We start from the raw sequence: 21538 nt of genomic DNA on the forward strand, positions 1-21538 counted from the left end.
CCTGTCTACAGTGTATCAGGGTGGTATATAAACACAGCATCCTGTCCACAGTGTATCAGGGTGGTATATACACACAGCATCCTGTCTACAGTGTATCTGGGTGGTATATAAACACAGCATCCTGTCTACAGTGTATCTGGGTGGTATATACACACAGCATCCTGTCTACAGTGTATCAGGGTGGTATATAAACACAGCATCCTGTCTACAGTGTATCTGGGTGGTATATACACACAGCATCCAGTCCACAGTGTATCTGGGTGGTATATAAACACAGCATCCTGTCCACAGTGTATCAGGGTGGTATATACACACAGCATCCTGTCTACAGTGTATCAGGGTGGTATATAAACACAGCATCCTGTCTACAGTGTATCTGGGTGGTATATACACACAGCATCCAGTCCACAGTGTATCTGGGTGGTATATAAACACAGCATCCTGTCCACAGTGTATCAGGGTGGTATATACACACAGCATCCTGTCTACAGTGTATCAGGGTGGTATATAAACACAGCATCCGGTCTACAGTGTATCTGGGTGGTATATACACACACATCATCCTGTCTACAGTGTATCTGTATATACACACAGCATCCTGTTCACAGTGTATCTGGGTGGTATATACACACAGCATCCTGTCCACAGTGTATCAGGGTGGTATATAAACACAGCATCCTGTCCACAGTGTATCTGGGTGGTATATAAACACAGCATCCTGTCTACAGTGTATCTGGGTGGTATATACACACAGCATCCTGTCCACAGTGTATCAGGGTGGTATATAAACACAGCATCCTGTCCACAGTGTATCTGGGTGGTATATAAACACAGCATCCTGTCCACAGTGTATCTGGGTGGTATATAAACACAGCATCCTGTCTACAGTATATCAGGGTGGTATATACACACAGCATCCTGTCCACAGTGTATCTGGGTGGTATATAAACACAGCATCCCACAGTGTATCTGGGTGGTAAATAAACACAGCATCCTGTCTACAGTGTATCAGGGTGGTATATAAACACAGCATCCTGTCCACAGTGTATCTGGGTGGTATATAAACACAGCATCCTGTCCACAGTGTATCAGGGTGGTATATACACATAGCATCCTGTCTAAAGTGTATCAGGGTGGTATATACACACAGCATCCTGTCCACAGTGTATCAGGGTGGTATATACACACAGCATCCTGTCCACAGTGTATCAGGGTGGTATATACACACAGCATCCTGTCTACAGTGTATCAGGGTGGTATATACACACAGCATCCTGTCTACAGTGTATCTGGGTGGTATATAAACACAGCATCCTGTCCACAGTGTATCAGGGTGGTATATAAACACAGCATCCTGTCTACAGTGTATCAGGGTGGTATATAAACACAGCATCCTGTCTACAGTGTATCTGGGTGGTATATAAACACAGCATCCTGTTCACAGTGTATCAGGGTGGTATATACACACAGCATCTTGTCTACAGTGTATCTGGGTGGTATATACACACAGCATCCTGTCTACAGTGTATCAGGGTGGTATATACACACAGCATCCTGTCTACAGTGTATCTGGGTGGTATATAACCACAGCATCCTGTCTACAGTGTATCTGGGTGGTATATACACACAGCATCCTGTCCACAGTGTATCAGGGTGGTATATACACACATCATCCTGTCTACAGTGTATCTGTATATACACACAGCATCCTGTCCACAGTGTATCTGGGTGGTATATAAACACAGCATCCCACAGTGTATCAGGGTGGTATATACACACAGCATCCTGTCCACAGTGTATCTGGGTGGTATATACACACATCATCCTGTCTACAGTGTATCTGTATATACACACAGCATCCTGTCCACAGTGTATCTGGGTGGTATATAAACACAGCATCCCACAGTGTATCTGGGTGGTAAATAAACACAGCATCCTGTCTACAGTGTATCTGGGTGGTATATAAACACAGCATCCCACAGTGTATCTGGGTGGTATATAAACACAGCATCCCACAGTGTATCAGGGTGGTATATACACACAGCATCCTGTCCACAGTGTATCTGGGTGGTATATACACACATCATCCTGTCTACAGTGTATCTGTATATACACACAGCATCCTGTCCACAGTGTATCTGGGTGGTATATAAACACAGCATCCCACAGTGTATCTGGGTGGTAAATAAACACAGCATCCTGTCTACAGTGTATCTGGGTGGTATATAAACATGGCATCCTGTCTACAGTGTATCAGGGTGGTATATACACACAGCATCCTGTCCACAGTGTATCTGGGTGGTATATACACACGGCATCCTGTCTACAGTGTATCTGGGTGGTATATACACACGGCATCCTGTCTACAGTGTATCTGGGTGGTATATACACACGGCATCCTGTCTACAGTGTATCTGGGTGGTATATACACACGGCATCCTGTCTACAGTGTATCTGGGTGGTATATACACACGGCATCCTGTCTACAGTGTATCTGGGTGGTATATACACACGGCATCCTGTCGACAGTGTATCTGGGTGGTATATACACACGGCATCCTGTCTACAGTGTATCTGGGTGGTATATACACACGGCATCCTGTCTACAGTGTATCTGGGTGGTATATAAAGCACATCATCCTGTCTACAGTGTATCTGGGTGGTATATAAACATGGCATCCTGTCTACAGTGTATCTGGGTGGTATATACACACAGCATCCTGTCTACAGTGTATCTGGGTGGTATATAAAGCACATCATCCTGTCTACAGTGTATCTGGGTGGTATATAAACATGGCATCCTGTCTACAGTGTATCTGGGTGGTATATAAAGCACATCATCCTGTCCACAGTGTATCTGGGTGGTATATAAACACAGAGCATCCTGTCTACAGTGTATCTGGGTGGTATATAAAGCACAGCATCCTGTCCACAGTGTATCTGGGTGGTATATAAAGCACAGCATCCAGTCCACAGTGTATCTGGGTGGTATATACACACATCATCTTGTCTACAGTGTATCTGTATATACACACAGCATCCTGTCTACAGTGTATCAGGGTGGTATATACATACAGCATCCTGTCTACAGTGTATCTGGGTGGTATTTACATACAGCATCCTGTCTACAGTGTATCTGGGTGGTATATAAACACAGCATCCTGTCCACAGTGTATCAGGGTGGTATATACACACAGCATCCTGTCTACAGTGTATCAGGGTGGTAAATACACACAGCATCCTGTCTAAAGTGTATCTGGGTGGTATATAAACACAGCATCCTGTTCACAGTGTATCAGGGTGGTATATACACACAGCATCCTGTCTACAGTGTATCAGGGTGGTATATAAACACAGCATCCTGTTCACAGTGTATCTGGGTGGTATATAAAGCACAGCATCCTGTCCACAGTGTATCTGGGTGGTATATACACACAGCATCCTGTTCACAGTGTATCTGGGTGGTATATAAACACAGCATCCTGTTCACAGTGTATCTGGGTGGTATATAAAGCACAGCATCCTGTCCACAGTGTATCTGGGTGGTATATACACACAGCATCCAGTCCACAGTGTATCTGGGTGGTATATAAACACAGCATCCTGTTCACAGTGTATCAGGGTGGTATATACACACAGCATCCTGTCTACAGTGTATCAGGGTGGTATATAAACACAGCATCCTGTTCACAGTGTATCAGGGTGGTATATACACACAGCATCCTGTCTACAGTGTATCAGGGTGGTATATACACACAGCATCCTGTCTACAGTGTATCAGGGTGGTATATACACACAGCATCCTGTCTACAGTGTATCAGGGTGGTATATACACACAGCATCCTGTCTACAGTGTATCAGGGTGGTATATACACACAGCATCCTGTCTACAGTGTATCAGGGTGGTATACACACACAGCATCTTGTCTACAGTGTATCTGGGTGGTATATACACACAGCATCCTGTCTACAGTGTATCAGGGTGGTATATACACACAGCATCTTGTCTACAGTGTATCTGGGTCGTATATAAACACAGCATCCTGTCCACAGTGTATCTGTATATACACACAGCATCCTGTCTACAGTGTATCTGTATATACACACAGCATCCTGTCTACAGTGTATCAGGGTGGTATATACACACAGCATCTTGTCTACAGTGTATCAGGGTGGTATATACACACAGCATCCTGTCTACAGTGTATCTGGGTGGTATATAAACACAGCATCCTGTCCACAGTGTATCAGGGTGGTATATACACACAGCATCCTGTCTACAGTGTATCAGGGTGGTATTCACACACAGCATCCTGTCTACAGTGTATCTGGGTGGTATATAAACACAGCATCCTGTCCACAGTGTATCAGGGTGGTATATACACACAGCATCCTGTCTACAGTGTATCAGGGTGGTATATACACACAGCATCCTGTCTACAGTGTATCAGGGTGGTATACACACACAGCATCCTGTCTACAGTGTATCAGGGTGGTATACACACACAGCATCCTGTCTACAGTGTATCAGGGTGGTATACACACACAGCATCCTGTCTACAGTGTATCAGGGTGGTATATACACACAGCATCCTGTCCACAGTGTATCTGGGTGGTATATAAACACAGCATCCTGTTCACAGTGTATCAGGGTGGTATATACACACAGCATCCTGTCTACAGTGTATCAGGGTGGTATATACACACAGCATCCTGTCTACAGTGTATCAGGGTGGTATATAAACACAGCATCCTGTCTACAGTGTATCAGGGTGGTATATACACACAGCATCCTGTCTACAGTGTATCTGGGTGGTATATAAACACAGCATCCTGTCTACAGTGTATCAGGGTGGTATATAAACACAGCATCCTGTCTACAGTGTATCTGGGTGGTATATACACACAGCATCCTGTCTACAGTGTATCTGTATATACACACAGCATCCTGTCCACAGTGTATCAGGGTGGAATACGGTGCATTCAAAGAGTATTCATACCACTTGACTTATTCCACTTCTTGTTACAGACAGAATTTAAAATGGATTACCCATCTACACATAGTATACCATAATGAGAAAGCGATAACATGTTGTTGTTTTTTACAGAAATATCTAATTTACATAAGTAGTCACACCCCTTTGCTATGACACTCCAAACTGAGCTCAGGTGCATCCAATTTACTTTGATCATCCTTGAGATGTCACTACAACAACTTGATTGGAGTCCACCTGTAGCCAATTCACTTGTTTGGACAGGATTTAGAAAGAAACACACCTGTCTATATAATTTCCCCACAGTTGACAGTGCGTATCAGAGCAGAAACGATTCCATTAAATTCAAGGAACTGTCCGTGGAGCTCTAAGATGAAATAGTGACGAGGAAGAGTATTAAAAAAATACGCAACTACCCAGACTCTGCCTAGAGTTGGCCGTCCAATCAGAACTGAGGTACCGAGCAAGAAGGACCTTGGTCAGGGAGGTGACCAACAACCCAATGACCACGAACAAAACTAGGCTTCGTTGGCTGAGATGGAAGAACCTGCCAGAAGGACAACAGTCACTACAGAACGTCACCAATCTGGGGCTTTATGGGAAAGTGGCCAGACGGAAGCCACTCCTGAGAAGAAAAGAGGCACATGACAGCACGACTCTGGAGTTAATTTGCAAAAAAAGGCATGTGAAAGATTCAGAGCATCAGGCAAATGATTCTGTGGTCTGATGAAGTAAAAATATAACTATTTGGTCTGAACGCAAAGCACTATATGTCTGGAGAAAACCAGGCACAGCTCATCACTCATCTAACACCATCCCTACCGTGAAGCATGGTGGTGGTAGCATCATGCTATGGGGATGCTTTTCAGCAGCATGGACTGGGACACTGGTAAGGATAGAGGGGACAATGAATGTCGCTAACACTTACTGAGAACCTACTTCAGAGAGCAAATCGACTTAGACTGAGGGCAAGGATTTACATTCCAACAGGACAATGACTCCAAGCATACAAGCCAAAGCAACGCTGGAATGGCTTCAGAACAAGAATGTTAAAGTCCTTGAGTGGCCCAGTCAAAGCTCAGACTTGAATCCCATTGAACATCTGTGGAAAGACTTGAAGATTGCTGTTCACCTCCACTCCCCATCTGACTTAACAGAGCTTGAGAAAAATCGGCAAGGAAGAAAATCCCCAAATCCATTTGTGCAAAGCTGATGCAGACATACCCAAGACGACTCAAAGCTGATACAGACATACCCAAGACGACTCAAAGCTGGTACAGACATACCCAAGACGACTCAGAGCTGGTACAGACATACCGGAGACGACTCAAAGCTGTAATCGCCGCCAAAGGTGATTGGCTGAGCCAATGGGATATTTGCCAATGATTTCCCACCAATAAATATCTGGGCTTTTGCATTTACATTCTCGTGAGCTAGTTAAAAAGCTAAGATTTAAAAAGTGGGCTTGTTTTTTAGAAATAGATCTTGCCTCTCCCTAAAACAGCAGGAAGCAGATTGATTAGTCAACTTTCTTGCCAGTTCTTGACTATGGTGACTCTATTTACCAGAATGCAGCAGCCAGGTGACTCTATTTACCAGAATGCAGCAGCCAGGTGACTCTATTAACCAGAATGCAGCAGCCAGGTGACTATTAACCAGAATGCCGCAGCCAGGTGACTCTATTAATCAGAATGCAGCAGCCAGGTGACTCTATTAACCAGAATGCAGCAGCCAGGTGACTATTAACCAGAATGCCGCAGCCAGGTGACTCTATTAATCAGAATGCAGCAGCCAGGTGACTCTATTAACCAGAATGCCGCAGCCAGGTGACTCTATTTACCAGAATGCAGCAGCCACTACTCTTAAACCTTTGGATGCCGTCTAACATAACGCCGTTCGTTTGATCACAGGTGACAGTTTTAATACTCATGTATCAAAAAGGTTGGACGGTCCTCATTAAAAGTACCGTAGATCGGGGCCTCCCGGGTGGCGCAGAGGTCTAAGGCACTGCATTGCAGCGCCAGCTGTGCCACCAGAGACTTTGGGTTAGAGCCCAGGCTCTGTCGCAGCCGGCCGCGACCGGGAGGCCCATGGGGCGGCGCACAATTGGCCTAGCGTCGTCCGTGGTAGGTTGGGTTTGGCCGGCAGGGATATCCTTGTCTCATCGCGCACTAGCGACTACTGTGGCGGGCCGGGCGCAGTGCAAGCTGACCAGGTCGCTAGGTGTACAGTGTTTCCTCCGACACATTGGTGCAGCTGGCTTCCGGGTTGGATGCGCGCTGTGTTAAGAAGCAGTGCGGCTTCGTTGGGTTGTGTATCGGAGGACGCATGGCTCTCGATCTTCGCCTCTCCCGAGTCCGTACGGGCGTTGTAGTGATGAGGCAGTAACTACTGCCACGAAATTGGGTAGAAAAGGGGGTAAAAAATGTAGATGTAAAAGTAACTGTAGATCAATTCAATATAAAAAAAAATTTGCAAAGCTCTAGTACACAAGCTTCCAGACTTACTTACCTAACTTCGTTGTTAAAATATGTAAATACGAGTTACCAAACCCATTCACATGGTTGGATAACTCTTTAAAAAATGTTCCTCCGACTGAATTAGGTAAATCCTCTTTTAGTTTAAATGAGTTTGAACAATTAGCAGAACTCATTACAATTAGATGTTGTGGTGTCGCTCGGGGCAGTTTAAGGTGTTGATTGAGGACCTGGTAGCTGTGGACTGTTGGGTGTTTTGTATTGATTACCATTTTGTTTTACATTATATTGGTTGTTGTAATATGGGCACCTTTGGAAATGAGACCTCAGTGGGGTTTTTCCCTGAATAAATAAAAAAGAATCATAAAAAGACTATTTATGTAAATTAGATTTCTGTATTTCGTTTTAAACAAATTAGCAAAACTTTCTAAAAGCATGTTTTTTAATGTCATTACGGGGTAATTTGTGTAAATGGGTGAGATTTTTTTTTTTTTTTAAATGTCTTCCATTTTGAATTCAGGTTGTAACACAACAAAACGTGGAATAGGTCAAGGTGTATGAGTAGTTTCTGAAGTCACAGTACAGTGTATCTGTTGGTTCAGTACGATTGGGCCTTTACACTGTTTCAGGCTCTTATATACATCTTGATGTGTCTTATACATAACAAATCATGTTTTTAAATCTCTCCAAAAGCTCCAATCCAACCAGGTGTCAGCAATCAGTGCCTGTATTGGCATGGCATCTAGGAACCTCTCTCTGCGAGTCCAGTCAGCAGTTTACATGAGATGTCGCCAACAGGGTTTTCTCTGAGTAATGATTTTTTAAAAAGCCCTCTGCCCCAGACAGAGAAAAATATACAGACTACTTAGGCTACATTCCATACGGTACCCTATTCCGTATGGAGTGCACTACTTTTCACCAGGACCCATAGGACTACACAAGGAATGGAGTACCATTTGGGACGCAACCACAGACTTGTGTGAGAATCATTATCTCCAGTAGTTTTCCACGTCCCGTGTGCCAGCACCGATCCTCTGTCAGACCAGACAATATTATTCAGGCGTTATAGGCTATGAAGACCAGCAGCATGTTGGTTCTGCTGTAAAGAGAGAACAAGTCCCCCACTAATCAATCCAGAGATTTAGGAGAGAAAACATCCTTCCTCATGCCTCCAGTCAAAGACAGAAGACTCAAGACAGACATTTGAGATTATGCAGCAAAAAGAACCACAACAAATGTTACCATAGAACCAGGAAAATGTTGTGTTCAGCAGTTCAGCACCCCACTACTGACTGGGTTGAATTTGCATTGCTTTAATCCTCCTGCAGTCCATTCAGCACTAGCGACTAGAATTTTGTAAAATTAGTGTGGGAGAGGTGGGAAATTATTGTTAATGATCAATAATGACAAATCTCCTGGCATTGACAACTTAGATGAAAAGCTACAGAGGATGGTAGCTGACTCTATAGCCAGTCATATCTTTAAGCTGAGTCTAGAGGAAAGTCTTTGTCCTCAGGCCTGGAGGGAAGCCAAAGTCATTCCACTACCCAAGAGTGGTAAAGCAACCTTTACTGGTTCTAACAGCAGACCAATCAGCTTGCTACCAGCTCTTAGCAAACTGTTGGAAAAAATTGTGTTCGACCAAATACAATGCTATTTCTCTGTAAACAAATTAACAACAGACTTTCAGCATGCTTTTAGAGAAGGGCACTCAACATGTACTGCACTGACACAAATGACTGGTTGAAAGAAATTGATAATAATAAGATTCTAGGAGCTGATACCGACATACCCAAGACGACTCAAAGCCGATACAGACTTACCCAAGATGACTCAAAGCTGTAATCGCCGCCAAAGGTGATTGGCTCAGCCAATGGGATATTTACCAATGTTTTCAGTGCAGCCTTTGGTATTATTGACCATAACCTGTTGTTGAAAAAGTACTTACGTGCTATGGCTTTCCAACCTCAGATTGCCATATCGTGGATTCAGAGTGATCTATCTAATAGAACACAGAGGGTTGTCTTTACTGGAAGCTTCTTTACTGGAAGCTTCTTTACTGGAAGCTTCTTTACTGGAAGCTTCTCTAATGTTAAATATGTAAAGTGTGGTGTACCGCAGGGCAGCTCTCTAGGCCCTCTACTCTTTTATATTTTTACTAATGACCTGCCACTGGCATTAAACAAAGCCTGTGTGTCCATGTATGCTGATGATTCAACCATATACACATCAGCAACCACAGCTAATGAAGTCACTGAAACCCTTAACGAAGAGTAGCAGTCTGTTTTGGAATGGGTGGCCAGTAATAAACTGGTCCTGAACATCTCTAAAACTAAGAGCGATGTATTTGGTACAAGTTCTAGACCTCAGCTGAATCTGGTAATGAATGGTGTGGCTGTTGAACTAGTTGAGGAGACTAAAATTGTTTGCATAGTCAATTTACACACAGCTCTGACACACACACTTATCCCACCAGACATGCCACCAGGGGTCTTTTCGTAGTCCCCAAATCAAGAATAAATTCAAGAAAATGTACACTATTATATAGATACCTTATTGTATGGAACTTCCTACCATCTCAAATTGCTCAAATATACTGGTTTCAAAAAACAGATAAAGCAACACCTCACGGCACATCACCTCACCCCTGTTGGAACTAGATAGTTTGTGTGTATCCATTGATATGTGGACTATGTGTGCCTTTAAATAAAAATATATGTAGTTCTGTCCTTGAGCTGTCTATTGATGTTCTGTATTACAGTGCCTTGCGAAAGTATTCGGCCCCCTTGAACTTTGCGACCTTTTGCCACATTTCAGGCTTCAAACATAAAGATATAAAACTGTATTTTTTTGTGAAGAATCAACAACAAGTGGGACACAATCATGAAGTGGAACAACATTTATTGGATATTTCAAACTTTTTTAACAAATCAAAAACTGAAAAATTGGGCGTGCAAAATTATTCAGCCCCTTTACTTTCAGTGCAGCAAACTCTCTCCAGAAGTTCAGTGAGGATCTCTGAATGATCCAATGTTGACCTAAATGACTAATGATGATAAATACAATCCACCTGTGTGTAATCAAGTATCCGTATAAATGCACCTGCACTGTGATAGTCTCAGAGGTCCGTTAAAAGCGCAGAGAGCATCATGAAGAACAAGGAACACACCAGGCAGGTCCGAGATACTGTTGTGAAGAAGTTTAAAGCCGGATTTGGATACAAAAAGATTTCCCAAGCTTTAAACATCCCAAGGAGCGCTGTGCAAGCGATAATATTGAAATGGAAAGAGTATCAGACCACTGCAAATCTACCAAGACCTGGCCGTTCCTCTAAACTTTCAGCTCATACAAGGAGAAGACTGATCAGAGATGCAGCCAAGAGACCCATGATCACTCTGGATGAACTGCAGAGATCTACACAGCTGAGGTGGGAGATTCTGTCCATAGGACAACAATCAGTCGTATATTGCACAAATCTGGCCTTTATGGAAGAGTGGCAAGAAGAAAGCCATTTCTTAAAGATATCCATAAAAAGTGTTGTTTAAAGTTTGCCACAAGCCACCTGGGAGACACACCAAACATGTGGAAGAAGGTGCTCTGGTCAGATGAAACCAAAATTGAACTTTTTGGCAACAATGCAAAACGTTATGTTTGGCGTAAAAGCAACACAGCTGAACACACCATCCCCACTGTCAAACATGGTGGTGGCAGCATCATGGTTTGGGCCTGCTTTTCTTCAGCAGGGACAGGGAAGATGGTTAAAATTGATGGGAAGATGGATGGAGCCAAATACAGGACCATTCTGGAAGAAAACCTGATGGAGTCTGCAAAAGACCTGAGACTGGGACGGAGATTTGTCTTCCAACAAGACAATGATCCAAAACATAAAGCAAAATCTACAATGGAATGGTTCAAAAATAAACATATCCAGGTGTTAGAATGGCCAAGTCAAAGTCCAGACCTGAATCCAATCGAGAATCTGTGGAAAGAACTGAAAACTGCTGTTCACAAATGCTCTCCATCCAACCTCACTGAGCTCGAGCTGTTTTGCAAGGAGGAATGGGAAAAAAAGTTCAGTCTCTCGATGTGCAAAACTGATAGAGACATACCCCAAGCGACTTACAGCTGTAATCGCAGCAAAAGGTGGAGCTACAAAGTATTAACTTAAGGGGGCTGAATAATTTTGCACGCCCAATTTTTCAGTTTTTGATTTGTTAAAAAAGTTTGAAATATCCAATAAATGTCGTTCCACTTCATGATTGTGTCCCACTTGTTGTTGATTCTTCACAAAAAAAATACAGTTTTATATCTTTATGTTTGAAGCCTGAAATGTGGCAAAAGGTCGCAAAGTTCAAGGGGGCCGAATACTTTCGCACGGCACTGTATGTCATTCTGTGTTCTGTGTGGAACCCCAGGAAGAGTAGCTGCTGCATTTGCAATTGCTAATGGGGATCCTAATGAAACACCAAAACTGTTCCATTCTGTGTTCTTAGAATCTTTTGACCAGTGAATAGAACGTCATTAGTGCTTCTAAGAGTTCTTTTGAGGAAAATGACGAAATGAATGAAACAGCTAATGGGGATCCTAATGAAACACCACAAAATAACAATACCAAATGACTGACCTTTTATCCTCCGGCAATCCATCCACAACTAGAAAGACTGACACTCAAATCCACTTTCATGTGTTTTACTAAGTGGAGCAGGAGACTGCTCTGAGCTTCAGTAAAGTACCCCATTAAAATAAATCAAAATCATGTAAACACTAATACCGCACAGCATGACAGAGTCCTGGCTACAGCATGACAGAGACCTAGCTACAGCATGACAGAGTCCTGGCTACAGCATGACAGAGTCCTGGCTACAGCATGACAGAGACCTAGCTACAGCATGACAGAGACCTAGCTACAGCATGACAGAGTCCTGGCTACAGCATGACAGAGTCCTGGCTACAGCATGACAGAGTCCTGGCTACAGCATGACAGAGACCTAGCTACAGCATGACAGAGTCCTGGCTACAGCATGACAGAGTCCTGGCTACAGCATGACAGAGTCCTGGCTACAGCATGACAGAGTCCTGGCTACAGCATGACAGAGTCCTGGCTACAGCATGACAGAGTCCTGGCTACAGCATGACAGAGTCCTGGCTACAGCATGACAGAGACCTAGCTATAGCATGACAGAGACCTAGCTACAGCATGACAGAGTCTTAGCTACAGCATGACAGAGACCTGGCTACAGCATGACAGAGACCTGGCTACAGCATGACAGAGACCTGGCTACAGCATGACAGAGACCTGGCTACAGCATGACAGAGACCTGGCTACAGCATGACAGAGTCCTGGCTACAGCATGACAGAGTCCTAGCTACAGCATGACAGAGACCTAGCTACAGCATGACAGAGACCTAGCTACAGCATGACAGAGACCTGGCTACAGCACGACAGAGTCCTAGCTACAGCACGACAGAGACCTAGCTACAGCACGACAGAGACCTAGCTACAGCACGACAGAGACCTAGCTACAGCACGACAGAGACCTAGCTACAGCACGACAGAGACCTAGCTACAGCACGACAGAGACCTAGCTACAGCACGACAGAGACCTAGCTACAGCACGACAGAGACCTAGCTACAGCACGACAGAGACCTAGCTACAGCACGACAGAGACCTAGCTACAGCACGACAGAGACCTAGCTACAGCACGACAGAGACCTAGCTACAGCACGACAGAGACCTAGCTACAGCACGACAGAGACCTAGCTACAGCACGACAGAGACCTAGCTACAGCACGACAGAGACCTAGCTACAGCACGACAGAAACCTAGCTACAGCACGACAGAGACCTAGCTACAGCACGACAGAGACCTAGCTACAGCACGACAGAAACCTAGCTACAACACCACTTGTGGGTGTGGATGCAAACTGCAATAATTTCTGTCTGGATAGAAATCACATGGACTGTTGTCTCGACTGAACCATATGACAGGGAAACATTATTATAGTTGGTTTTGTATAGATCCTTTCCATTATATACGACAACAACAACAACCTCAGATGAACTAAATGTTGGCTCAATAAAATGGGAACGTGTTGAACCTTGAAAGCATGGTGACTTATGGGAGTAAAAGAACAGAGAAAATGAGAAATGTACCCCCCCCCCCCCCGCTAAATTAAAAAATTTGTGCATTGTTCATTTACTAAAATGGTGACCATCGTACCCTTTGGTTGTCTCGGCCATTGTTGTAGAAACAGAAAAACACATTTGATGCCATTTCTGTTAGGAAGAATTATAACTGTTGATATCTGCAGGTTGATATACATTCACTCAAGGGCTTCAATAACACAGACCATCTGTCTATAAATGTAATACACATTGAGGAGAATCCATTCAGCAATAAAAAATAAAAAAAAACGGCTACTTTTCCACTAGTGGGAAAATAAATCTAGAGAGATGATGCCAAGGCTCTGGTCAAGCCAAAGACAAAAGACCAGTCCCTAATGCCGTTCTAATCTCTACATAGTGTCAAAAGTAGTGCACTTTCATCCTGTTCCCTATATAGTAAATGACTCCAGAGCTGGTCAAAAGTAGTGCACTTTGTAGGGAATAGAATGCCATTAGGGAACACGGGATTGGTCTTCAGATCTTCCAACAGCCTGTAGCTGTCTATAACCAGAGTAAGGTACTACAAAACAGGAGCAATGAGTTGACCACCTAACTTACCTAAATATTCCGAATTAACTTTATTTTTTTGTATTTTTTAGCAGTCTTAAACAAACGTGGGTTCAGTCCTAAGATGAGCTAAACAAACACAACACGTTACTGAGTTTCACGTTTACAAATGACTTGCACCGGTAAGTAGTTAGACCTACAGTGTGTCTTTATACCCTGACAGTAAAGATATTGATCGCTATTGATCGAGTGCGAGTGTTAGAACAGTAATTGTTGAAATACATGTTTCAACATTAAGGCCTTACCCAGACACAAAATTACCGAAGTCCTTAAACTCAGTGCTGTCCATGACGATGTTGAGGTCAGTGATCGTCCTCACCAGGGTAGTGTCCTCCTATGAGAAGGTCAAAGACGTCAGTTAGCTTTAAAAACGGGATCAATTACAACCAATCATAATACGATACACTGAACTGATACTTATTCAACAAAAGCCTACTTTGGTCTAAAAGCATCTATAACCAGCAGTATTAGACAGTTCTCCATTGGTTTGGTCTAAAAGCATCTATAACCGGCAGTATTAGACAGTTCTCCATTGGTTTGGTCTAAAAGCATCTATAACCGGCAGTATTAGACAGTTCTCCATTGGTTTGGTCTAAAAGCATCTATAACCAGCAGTATTAGACAGTTCTCCATTGGTTTGGTCTAAAAGCATCTATAACCAGCAGTATTAGACAGTTCTCCATTGGTTTGGTCTAAAAGCATCTATAACCAGCAGTATTAGACAGTTCTCCATTGGTTTGGTCTAAAAGCATCTATAACCAGCAGTATTAGACAGTTCTCCATTGGTTTGGTCTAAAAGCATCTATAACCAGCAGTATTAGACAGTTCTCCATTGGTTTGGTCTAAAAGCATCTATAACCAGCAGTATTAGACAGTTCTCCATTGGTTTGGTCTAAAAGCATCTATAACCAGCAGTATTAGACAGTTCTCCATTGGTTTGGTCTAAAAGCATCTATAACCAGCAGTATTAGACAGTTCTCCATTGGTTTGGTCTAAAAGCATCTATAACCAGCAGTATTAGACAGTTCTCCATTGGTTTGGTCTAAAAGCATCTATAACCAGCAGTATTAGACAGTTCTCCATTGGTTTGGTCTAAAAGCATCTATAACCAGCAGTATTAGACAGTTCTCCATTGGTTTGGTCTAAAAGCATCTCTAACCGGCAGTATTAGACAGTTCTCCATTGGTTTGGTCTAAAAGCATCTATAACCGGCAGTATTAGACAGTTCTCCATTGGTTTGGTCTAAAAGCATCTATAACCAGCAGTATTAGACAGTTCTCCATTGGTTTGGTCTAAAAGCATCTATAACCGGCAGTATTAGACAGTTCTCCATTGGTTTGGTCTAAACGCATCTATAACCAGCAGTATTAGACAGTTCTCCATTGGTTTGGTCTAAAAGCATCTATAACCGGCAGTATTAGACAGTTCTCCATTGGTTTGGTCTAAAAGCATCTATAACCAGCAGTATTAGACAGTTCTCCATTGGTTTGGTCTAAAAGCATCTATAACCAGCAGTATTAGACAGTTCTCCATTGGTTTGGTCTAAAAGCATCTATAACCAGCAGTATTAGACAGTTCTCCATTGGTTTGGTCTAAAAGCATCTATAACCAGCAGTATTAGACAGTTCTCCATTGGTTTGGTCTAAAAGCATCTATAACCAGCAGTATTAGACAGTTCTCCATTGGTTTGGTCTAAAAGCATCTATAACCAGCAGTATTAGACAGTTCTCCATTGGTTTGGTCTAAAAGCATCTATAACCAGCAGTATTAGACAGTTCTCCATTGGTTTGGTCTAAAAGCATCTCTAACCGGCAGTATTAGACAGTTCTCCATTGGAAATCTAAACTTTATACTAATTGTTTTCCATTAAACAAAGGTTCTAGAATCCCTAAACTGAGGGGTGATATGTCTGTTTCCTGTGTTGACTACATGCCCTTGCTTCAGTCTGCCATAGAATCCCTAAACTGAGGGGTGATATGTCTGTTTCCTGTGTTGACAACATGCCCTTGATTCAGTCTGCCATAGAATCCCTAAACTGAGGGGTGATATGTCTGTTTCCTGTGTTGACTACATGCCCTTGCTTCAGTCTGCCATAGAATCCCTAAACTGAGGGGTGATATGTCTGTTTCCTGTGTTGACAACATGCCCTTGATTCAGTCTGCCATAGAATCCCTAAACTGAGGGGTGATATGTCTGTTTCCTGTGTTGACTACATGCCCTTGCTTCAGTCTGTCATAAATATAGATCTACACTGCCCCCTTGTGTTGAAGACAGCAGACAACAGGTTCATCCATTCAACCCTTGAAGATACAGTATATAGGCCTAGATACAACAGGCAATTTCTGGACAATATTTCTGTCAATTAAAAATGGCCAAACCAGCAAATATCCACCTTCTCGAGCTCAAAGACGATGGCCAGAGCTATGCCATGACGTTGCACGATGATTTAAGTCAATAGATCATCGTTTCAGTCAAAGTATGATATATTTGGGCTTGACGTGACAAGATCGAACGGCCCGCTTTGTGAAAATCAGTGTGAATGCAGTGTCTTTTCCTATGATATGGTGTACATTTCGTTTCAGGGCTGGCTGGGTATTTGAACGTTACCATCCACCAGAATGGCATTATTTATTCATCAGAATAAATAACCTCTTGGTGACTGAGATGAGCCAAACAGCCTTGTGTCTACTTGGCCTCCTGAGCCTGGGAGCTAATTCCAATACAGGGTAACTTTACCAAAAAGGCTCAACAGTCTGAGGTCCAGAGCACTCTGGAGCAGGTTTTCATCAAGGATCTCGCTGTACTTTGCTCCGTTCATCCTTCCCCTCGATCCTGACTAGTCTCCCAGTCCCTGCAGCTGAAAAACATCCCCACAGCGTGATGCTGCCACCACCATGCTTCACCGTAGGGATGGTGCCAGGTTTCCTCCAGATGTGACGCTTGGCATTCAGGACAAATAGTTCCATCTTAGTTTCATCAGACCAGAGAATCTTGATTCTCATGGTCTGAGAGTCCTTTAGGTGCCTTTTGGCAAACTCCAAGCGGGCTGTCATGTGTCTTTTACTGAGGAGTGGCTTCCGTCTGGACACTCAACCATAAAGGCCTGATTGGTGGAGTGCTACAGAGATTGTTGTCCTTCTGGAAGGTTCTCCCATCTCCACAGAGGAACTCTGGAGCTCGGTCAGTGACCATCGGGTTCTTTGTCACCTCTCTGACCAAGACCCTTCTCCCCCGATTGCTCAATTTGGCCAGGCGGCCAGCTCTAGGAGGAGTCTTGGTGGTTCCAAACTTCTTCCATTTTAAGCATGATGGAGCCACTGTGTTCTTGGGGACCTTCAATGCTGCAGAAATATTTTGTTACCCTTCCCCAGATCTGTGCCTCGCCACAATCCTGTCTCTGAGCTCTACGGACAATTCTTTAAACCGCCAGCCTTGGTTTTTGCTCTGACATGCACTGTCAACTGTGGGACCTTTTATAGACAGGTGTGTGCCTTTCCAAATCATGTCCAATCAATTGAATTTACCACAGGTGGACTCCAAGTTGTAGAAACATCTCAAGGATGATCAATGGAAACAGGATGTACCTGAGCTCAATTTTTGAGTCTGAATACTTATGTAAATAAGGTATGTTTTTTTAATTATTTGTTTTATTTGCTAAAATGTCTAAAAACCTGTTTTCGCTTTGTCATTAAGGGGTATTGTGATGTCATTATGGGGTATTGTGATGTCATTATGGGGTATTGTGATGTCATTATGGGGTATTGATGATACCCCATAATGGGTATTGTGTGTAGATTGATGAGGAATCTATTTTAGAATAAGGCTGTAACGTAACAAAATGTGGAAAAAGTCAAGGGGTCTGAATAGTTTCTGAAGGCATTTTATAAAATGATATAATTGTGTGCTACGATAGCATTTTGCAAACCCCCCAAGATAAATGGCTTTGACCACAGAAGTTTTGCTTCACTACACCCTCCACTGCTTTGATTGGTGTAACGTTAGCTAGAAACCACAAGGGTCTGTCTAGATAATGAAAAGGCAGCTCGCAAAAGAATAGTCAAGGAACTTAGTTGTATGTTATTTGTGGCGTGCATGATCACGAGCAAAGTCATTGTAGTCTGTCATTTCCCTTCCCCTTGTGAGAACCATGACCACGGGCTGACTTGGCTCAGCTGTACCGCAGCCAAGACCTGCCAGCGGCCTATCTACCAAAGGTTGCACCGTGTCTGCCAGCAGCCTACCTACCAAAAGGTTGCACCGTGTCTGCCAGCAGCCTACCTACCAAAAGGTTGCACCGTGTCTGCCAGCAGCCTACCTACCAAAAGGTTGCACCGTGTCTGCCAGCAGCCTACCTACCAAAAGGTTGCACCGCGTCCATTTCAATGTAGAAAAATGCATATTAGTCATCTTTCAATCGTTATCCATATTACCAGAGCTTTCATCTTATTCTTTCGAACTATTTCTATGGCGGATTCACGCCCCCCCCCCCCCCCCCCCCCCCCCCGTGCACAAAACGAGGTCCACAAAGCCCTGACCTGAACCCATCGTCAGTTAAACTGCAGTTCCGAAGCAGAACTGTAGGAGCAGTCGAAGCTGTTATTTTAGACCGGAACCCTGGCCCTAAATGGGGGGGGGGGGGGTCCTTTAAGGGGACCTCTTCTGGCTGAATAGCACCCCCCAGAGGCAATAGTTCAGAATAGCCTTCTCAGACATTCTTCTCACCTGAACATCAGTGAGCTCAAACTCCACTTGGAAGTCTAAGAAGGAGCAGTGGCCCGTCAGCCTGTGTTGTTGCACCATCTTCTTGTTGCCTTAGAAGAGGGCAGAGGAAAAACATCAGATTATACCAAACTTTAGCTCTTAATCTATTCATCTTTCTTCAATTCCTCACATCCTCACCTCCTTGGCTCCTTCTCAAAACAGATTGGAGAAAGTCAGAGCTTTGGACCTTCTCCTCCAATACAGTTGAGACGGCAAGGAGATGAGGAATCGTGGAAAGATTAATTGAGATAGAGCCCTTATCTTTGTGTAGACCAGGGGGAAGACAATCCTGTTCCTGGAGTGATGCCAATACTGCAGGGTTTTGTTCCAACTAGGCACCACGTCTGACCAACTGAGCTAACTGATCAGTTCAGCGATCAACTAAATTTAAACACACTTGGTTTTCCATGTTGGTTAAATCAAAAACATGAAGTGGATACGGCACTCCAGGATCATGGATGACCTACCCTTGGTCTCTGTCCAGTCGGTCTCCTACTGCACTGTTTCCCAGCTCCGGTCTTCCAGTACCTCCAACACTACATATTTTAATCTAAACCCTACCCCTAGTCCCTCCCCTAATCTAAACCCTACCCCTAGTCCTTCCCCTAATCTAAACCCTACCCCTAGTCCTTCCCCTAATCTAAACCCTACCCCTAGTCCTTCCCCTAATCTAAACCCTACCCCTAGTCCTTCCCCTAATCTAAACCCTGTCCCTAGTCCTTCCCCTAATCTAAACCCTGTCCCTAGTCCTTCCCCTAATCTAAACCCTGTCCCTAGTCCTTCCCCTAATCTAAACCCTGTCCCTAGTCCTTCCCCTAATCTAAACCCTGTCCCTAGTCCTTCCCCTAATCTAAACCCTGTCCCTAGTCCTTCCCCTAATCTAAACCCTGTCCCTAGTCCTTCCCCTAATCTAAACCCTGTCCCTAGTCCTTCCCCTAATCTAAACCCTGTCCCTAGTCCTTCCCCTAATCTAAACCCTGTCCCTAGTCCTTCCCCTAATCTAAACCCTAACCCTAGTCCTTCCCCTAATCTAAACCCTAACCCTAGTCCTTCCCCTAATCTAAACCCTAACCCTAGTCCTTCCCCTAATCTAAACCCTACCTAGTCCTTCCCCTAATCTAAACCCTACCTAGTCCTTCCCCTAATCTAAACCCTACCCCTAGTCCTTCCCCTAATCTAAACCCTACCCCTAGTCCTTCCCCTAATCTAAACCCTACCCCTAGTCCTTCCCCTAATCTAAACCCTAACCCTAGTCCTTCCCCTAATCTAAACCCTAACCCTAGTCCTTCCCCTAATCTAAACCCTAACCCTAGTCCTTCCCCTAATCTAAACCCTAACCCTAGTCCTTCCCCTAATCTAAACCCTACCTAGTCCTTCCCCTAATCTAAACCCTACCTAGTCCTTCCCCTAATCTAAACCCTACCTAGTCCTTCCCCTAATCTAAACCCTAACCCTAGTCCTTCCCCTAATCTAAACCCTAACCCTAGTCCTTCCCCTAATCTAAACCCTACCCCTAGTCCTTCCCCTAATCTAAACCCTACCCCTAGTCCTTCCCCTAATCTAAACCCTACCTAGTCCTTCCCCTAACCCTACCCCTAGTCGTAGACCTAGTCCTACCCCTAGTCATAGACCTAACCCTAGTCGTAGACCTAGTCCTACCCCTAGTCGTAGACCTAGACCTACCCCTAGTCATAGACCTAGTCCTACCCATAGTCATAGACCTAACCCTAACCCTAGTCGTAGACCTAGTCCTACCCCTAGTCCTACCCCTAGTCCTACCCCTAGTCCTACCCATAGTCCTACCCCTAGACCTAGTCCTAACCCTAGTCCTAACCCTAGTCCTAACCTTATTCCTACCCCTAGTCCTAACCTTATTCCTACCACTAGTCCTAACCATAGTCATTGCCAAAGGAGTAGTTCTAAAGAATGACAGTTACCTTTCTCCACAGTCTTCACACTGCAGTTGACAAGAACGATTCCGTTTATCTTGGTCTGTCTGATGAGATCTTCCTCCATCTCCATTATCTCAGTCTTCAGGTGAGCTGTGATGTGTCTCTGACTTTTCCCCATCTCCTTCTCCTGATGTCCTGTCATGATCAACCTGTGTGTCGGGGAAACAACATCAACACCACCATAGATGAATTAACTGGTCCTGTGTGGCTCAGTTGGTAGAGCAACGCCAGCATTGTGGGTTCAATTCCCACGGGGGGGGGGGGGGGTTACGGAGTTACAGTTCATATGAGGAAATCAGTCAATTTAAATAGATTCATTAGACCCTAATCGGTGGATTTCACATGACTGGGAATATAGATATACATCTGTTGGTCACCAGAAAACAGAAAAAGTTGGAGGTGTGGATCAGAAAGCCAGTCAGTATCTGGTGAGACCACCATTTGCCTCATGCAGCACAACACATCTCCTTCACTTAGAGTTGATGAGGGCTCTTTGTGGCCTGTGGAATGTTGTCCCCACTCATCTTCAATGGCTGTGGCAAAGTTACTGGATATTGGCGGGAACTGGAACATGCGGTCATACACGTCGATCCAGAGCATCCCAAACATGCTCAATGGGTG

At 44.0% G+C, this 21538-nt stretch overlaps 1 protein-coding gene across 2 annotated transcripts in view; it reads right to left on the reverse strand.

Annotated features, from left to right (window-relative positions):
• LOC110528667 (centromere protein P) overlaps positions 1 to 21538 on the reverse strand; it is a 179863-nt gene that overhangs the window by 151872 nt on the left and 6453 nt on the right. For both annotated transcript variants that reach the window (XM_021610800.2, XM_021610799.2), the window contains exons 3-5: positions 20903 to 21066; positions 18927 to 19015; positions 14450 to 14538 (exon numbers count right to left, since the gene is read on the reverse strand). In XM_021610800.2, the coding sequence (XP_021466475.2) occupies positions 14450 to 14538; positions 18927 to 19015; positions 20903 to 21066 (342 nt within the window). The remainder of the gene's footprint in view (positions 1 to 14449; positions 14539 to 18926; positions 19016 to 20902; positions 21067 to 21538) is intronic.

This window comes from Oncorhynchus mykiss, chromosome 7 (assembly GCF_013265735.2).
Source record: "Oncorhynchus mykiss isolate Arlee chromosome 7, USDA_OmykA_1.1, whole genome shotgun sequence".
Taxonomy (NCBI): Eukaryota; Metazoa; Chordata; class Actinopteri; order Salmoniformes; family Salmonidae; genus Oncorhynchus; species Oncorhynchus mykiss.